The sequence below is a fragment of the Etheostoma spectabile genome, chromosome 3 (genome assembly GCF_008692095.1).
Source record: "Etheostoma spectabile isolate EspeVRDwgs_2016 chromosome 3, UIUC_Espe_1.0, whole genome shotgun sequence".
Lineage (NCBI taxonomy): Eukaryota > Metazoa > Chordata > Actinopteri > Perciformes > Percidae > Etheostoma > Etheostoma spectabile.
This window is the reverse complement of record NC_045735.1, coordinates 2,020,730-2,026,266: the sequence shown is the minus strand read 5'-3', so window position 1 is coordinate 2,026,266 and position 5,537 is coordinate 2,020,730. Positions and strand designations below refer to the sequence as shown.

At 40.4% G+C, this 5,537-nt stretch overlaps 1 protein-coding gene across 7 annotated transcripts in view; it reads left to right on the top strand.

Moving 5' to 3' along the window:
* Positions 1-5,537, top strand: part of eml2 (EMAP like 2) — a 31,934-nt gene that overhangs the window by 17,100 nt on the left and 9,297 nt on the right. For 4 of the 7 annotated variants that reach the window (XM_032512042.1, XM_032512043.1, XM_032512046.1 and 1 more), the window contains 5 exons: positions 2,744-2,772; positions 3,525-3,563; positions 3,771-3,900; positions 4,464-4,613; positions 5,197-5,266. In XM_032512042.1, coding sequence (XP_032367933.1) covers positions 2,744-2,772; positions 3,525-3,563; positions 3,771-3,900; positions 4,464-4,613; positions 5,197-5,266 — 418 coding nt within the window. The remainder of the gene's footprint in view (positions 1-2,743; positions 2,773-3,524; positions 3,564-3,770; positions 3,901-4,463; positions 4,614-5,196; positions 5,267-5,537) is intronic. The other 3 variants (XM_032512045.1, XM_032512044.1, XM_032512048.1) reach the window with 1 other exon arrangement.

Here is a 5,537-nt window from a genome sequence, read left to right as displayed (position 1 = left end):
GGTGTCTTGAGATAACTCTTGTTATGAATTGATACTATAAATAAAATTGAATTTTTTTTCAGATGCCATTTTTGAAATCTTGCCACATTGTTTTAAGTCCAACACTCCTGCTGCTGTCAGACTGGTTAGAGAGTGCTTTAGGACAAAGAGCAGCATTGGATATTCATTTTAAATTGCGCACAAACACCTCAAATTGGGAACATGGTAAACATGAATTAATCAGCATGTAAACCATTTCCGTATGCCTACATGAGGCAATCCCCATTGAGCTGAAGGAAGGGTTCTTGTTGACGTTTTTTTGAGAAGCAGAGCACATGAATTACTGTTTCTGTCTGCTATGTCTGTGTGTTGCATTTCTCAGAGGAACCCTGAAAAGTCTTTGCTGCTCATTAGTCCCCTCTGGGTCTTCCACAAACCAATTAGGTTTTCAGACGGCAGGCAGGCAGAAAATGCCAACAATACACTCAGTGCTGCATGTAAATGAGTGGTCTGTTTGTGCATTCATTCTCCCTGGAATTGCTGTGACTGGGACTGCAGCCGCATGGGTTTTAGATCCAGTTATTTGGCCTGTCCGCCTGCCAGTTACCCAGCATGCCCTGCACTAATTAATGTCTCTGAATCAATCTTGTTCTCTCATTGGCTAGAACTTGGCCACTCCTCATCTTCCTGGAAGACCACACACACACACACACACACACACACACACACACACAGAGTTCAGACAAACAGGCTTTTATGTGGTTACTTTAAAGAGCCGACACAGTGGCTGGTTGCCTTCAGCTGCCCAGAGACACAACAGACACCAGTCAGGTCCTCAGATCATCTCCTCTTTAATCTTCTTCTGATCCTTTTGTATTATGTTCACACACACACATAAGCTCTGATCTTTTATGATTGATAATTCTTCTCTGTTCTCTTCACCCCTGTCTCTTATTGATTGGAAAACACAGTGTGGTTATATGACTAAACTTCATGAATTAATCTGACTTGACGTGACCTGACAAGCTCCCGTCCCAGGGAACTCCCTGTTAAACAAATTTTAGGAAAAGTAGGCACACATGGTTCATCCTGGTGCTTGAAGGAGTCCTGTTTCTCACCAAGTAAAAGTTACGTTCAGTAGTACTCTTCTAATGCATTTCCTGCCTCACGAAACCTTTCCCAAAGCCAATTTATTTGAAATGATCTTCTTCTCTTGCTTCATTTCTTTGCGTGTCAGCGGCACCAGCTTTCCATTTGCTTCCACAGACACTCAGGAAAGTCAAACACATAGCCCCAGATGCTCCTGTTGCTGAGCAGGAAGAGACACGCCCTCAACTTCCCTTATCTCATCAAGCCTTACTTTTACTGCTGTTGCCATGGTGATATCCACCTGTCAGCTGAGGCAGCACTGATTGAGCTCTGATTGGTTGACAGCATCCTGACATGTTAGGTTGAGTGGTGAGCGTGCACTGAAATGCTCAGCGGGCTGTTCTGATTGGTTGACAGACAGCTGATTCAGGAAGAGTTGCGGCTGTAGCTCAGCTGCTGCGAACTGATGAGCCAGCTATAGGTTTTGATTGACAGGTCTTATAATGGATTTTGGCAAAATGGCTGACCCATTGGTTGTCACTTGAAATTTAAAGTAGTTACCAACGTTTTCATAGAAATACATTCAGCTTTTTTTATGTAACACAAGTGCTTCTCTATCTCACCGCTCTCTGTCATCTTTGCTCTGATCCTCCCTGTCATATTGTTGGGCTGAGCACCATATTCACTGTGTGTTTAACTGGTTATACTCAGTGACACCATCCATGTGTGGATACACAGATAATAAGGCTTCTCTGTTTACTTTGTGTCATCTGACTCGAGCAAAGACACTCTTTATCAACCTGTGTACACAGTCATATTAAAGAGTTTATTCATACTTTATTCATTTTTGTCTATTCTTAAAGGGAAAACTGAGCTGTGTTTTTAGCTGTGTCTTGTTCAGTAACACAGATGTATGCCGAGGGCGGCTTTAACTTTCTATTCATTAAAAAGGCCTGTTGGCCTCTGTTAAAAATGTTTTTAAACACCACACAGACTTTTAGAAAAATTGACATGCATCATAATTGTAATCCTATTTTTTTTGGAAGCCTGAACAAATGATCTTTAATAACTGTTTTTGGAAAATAATTTCCAGAGCATTGTAGGATGTGAAAATGTTCTGCTTTTTAATGGAGATGTTTCACATACCTCTTTGCTGGATATGTTACCTGTTGGTTATTGTTATAAAGTTTAAATTAAATAAGTTTTAATTCCACAAGTTTGGTGCATGCTGATAATCCCAGTTAATATGTAGGCTACTGTACATGAAAACAATATTTCTAAACCCTGTGGGCCTTAATCCTGCCTCCAGAGTCCATCATCTCAGACAAGAGATGCAGGAGGATAAGTCTTGATTATATGATGTGTGGCCTGCTTGCTGTGCTCTGCAGCTTTTCCACAGACGTCCTATTGATTGATTAATGTGAAACTGAGCGGAGGTGTGCAGCCTTTCAAGCAAAGAATACATCATTCCCAATATTTAATGTGAACGCCAGATGTTTCACAGGAGTTTGGGAAAATAATTACACATTCCGTGTAATATTTGATGTACTGGTTTGACGGCACCACCATTATTTGTTTTCCATTATGGATAACAGCCACACCCTAAATCATCTTATGCTGTTTAACAATCTTTACAGGAAACATTTCATCCACGTTTCTTTTGTTTCTGTTTCAGCAAATCCAAAGAATGCACCGTCAACGCAGGTAAGAGAAGATGCTTTTCTATTTGTGTCTGTCAGAGTGCCTACTTTAAGACGGCAGTAGTTATGTCTTACCCTCCCATTACTGTCACACTTTAATTATCTATGAAAAGGATGAGCAGCCTCTGATGTGTGAAACACAATTGGCCTTCAGTAGTCCTTGAAGTACTCTTGAAGGATTTTGTAATTATAAATATTGAACATCCATTAGAATAACTAAAGAGCCTGAGAATAATTACCTTCTGAAGTCTGAATGAGAATGTATTGTCTAAAGCATCCATATTCTTTAAATGTTACTGGCTCTGCAGTCTCATATTCTGTCTGTGTATGGATTGCCTGACCATTTCATTCCTGTGCGGTTTTTTTTCTTTTCTTTTTCTGGTGGTGTCCCTGGTAAATGCTAACAAGCTATTTTCCAGAAAACAGCAATGTCAAAAATTAAAAGAAACTAATCTAATGATGACATAGTGTCCCCTGTAGTCAGTTTAGTAACAAATTACTGGCGGGATTTGAACATCATTCATCTTTTTTTTTTTTAAATAGTGTAGTCTATTAGTGTAGTCATGGTCCCTTAGTTAACCATCATGAAATTCAGCTAGTGATTCTCAAAAGGAAGTGTTTTTCTGTTTGATTTTGGGAGAAGATGAAGTGTTTTACTGTTTTGAGATTTCAAGAAGCAAGAATTCTGCTGTATGGATTTTGTGGCATCATGTCAGCATGTGGCTTTTTTTTTTTTTTTTTTTTTTTTTATCCCAGAATTTAACACGAAGAATGATAAAAGAAGATGGAAGTCAGGTCTGTGTGTGTGGGTGTGTATATGTCGGTGTGGGCCTTTTTTTCTTTTTTTTTCTTCTTTTTTTAAATGGAGACTCATGGAACTCTCACAAAAAGAGACAAGTGTACCGTCCCCTCCTTGTTCTGTCTCTTCTACTTGTCTCTGCCAGATCTTTGCTTCTTGTTTCCATTCTGTCCCTTTAACTTTCCCTCGCTCCTTCCCTCCAGAGGACGGCTATGTGAGGATGTTCCTCCGAGGTCGTCCGGTCACTATGCAGATCCCCGATCAGCAGAGGGGGAGCTACAGCCTCGACCACAAGGTGGCGCTACCTGACCGCAAGCTCAAACTGCAGTGGGTGTATCCTTCAGACGGGGAGAGGGAAATAGAAGAGAAATAGAGAGAGTTTATTGATGGATCAGGAGTCCGTGGATGAACGAATGAGAAATAAATGAATTCTTTATCTGTCTTGATCAGAGGCTCAAACTGAGTTCTTTATTAGTCTCAGGGTGGCAAACAGTGACAGACTTTGAAAACCTCTGGAACAGATGGATAGAAACCTAAATCATTTACAGACTCCATTCATGGTTATTTGGCAGTGAATATGAAATATAAACTTTGGGTCATACAAGCTTTACTTTCTTCAGGCGATTCACTGAAGAAGCATTGGTAAATTATAAAAAAAAAAAAAAAAAAAAAAAAATGTTATGACTACGAGTGTGTGACTGTCTTTCTCCTACATGTATGATCACCTGAAGTAGTACTTTTGGTTTCATATGTGTTAATCTAGAACTTGTTAAAGTGGCATGAGCTGAAGTCAACTTGGTAAAGAGCATCCACTAAATACCTAAAATCAGAACATTAAATGTTCTCTTGCTGGTCCAGCTTCACCGTTCTTGTTCCCTAACTTAATCGGGGACCAGGTACGGCTACCGCGGACGGGACTGCCGCTCCAACCTCTACCTGCTGCCCACAGGAGAGATCGTCTACTTCAACGCCTCTGTGGTGGTGCTGTACAACACCGAGGAGCAGCAGCAGAGACACTACCTGGGCCACAACGACGATGTCAAATGGTGAGAAAAGGGCCCGATGATAAGGGATGTCTTCTCCTAAGTGTTTTGATATTTATATTTATCATCATGGTACAGTAATGTGCGGTTTGATTTCCTGCATAACCTGGATTTTCCCATTTGCATGTAAAGATATCCCTTCTGACCAAGGCTTGTGCTGACAGATTAACTGCTCAAGTACTATGTGTAGAATAATACATGTAAAATAATACGGCACCAGTCAAAAGTTTGGACACACTTTCCAATTTAAGTGAATACCAAATTGTGTTCTAACTGTTCTCTGGTACTGTACGGAAGGCACAGAAAGCAGCCAGAGTAGTGTAGTAGATATTGGCACTATTAAAAACATAAATGCTTCGAGCAATCGTTCTGTATCCATCTAGTGTTGTTCTGTCAAACCTGAAACTCAGATATTTCACGCCTTGGCCAGATCTTCAGATGCTTCCTCATTAAATTCAAAACCTATATGAATCTGAATGGGCTGTTTGAATCTGCAGTGGAACACTGTGGGATGTAACATGTCTTTCTGTCTTTTTTAGAAGCAGTGTTAAAAAATTGATTGACAATTCCTATCTTCTCCTCCTAGCCTGAGTGTGCATCCTGACATGGTTACCATAGCAACGGGGCAAGTGGCTGGAAACTCTAAAGATGGAAAGGTACTGTAACAAAACATCCCTCACAGCCTTCTACAGAGTTTCCACACCTACATTTTGACACAGTTTACTTTTAAAGGTCCAGTGTGTAGGAATTTAACCCATCTAACGTTGAGATCATATATTACTCAACTCTCTCGCACCACGCACTTCAAACTACGTATTACAGCTACGGTAGCCTTCACGCTTCAAAAAGCCGGTCTCTTGCTCCTTTTCAATATTTTTATTCTTTTTCTCGGTGAAGAAGACTCCTGTTCCTGAAATTTGGATTTTG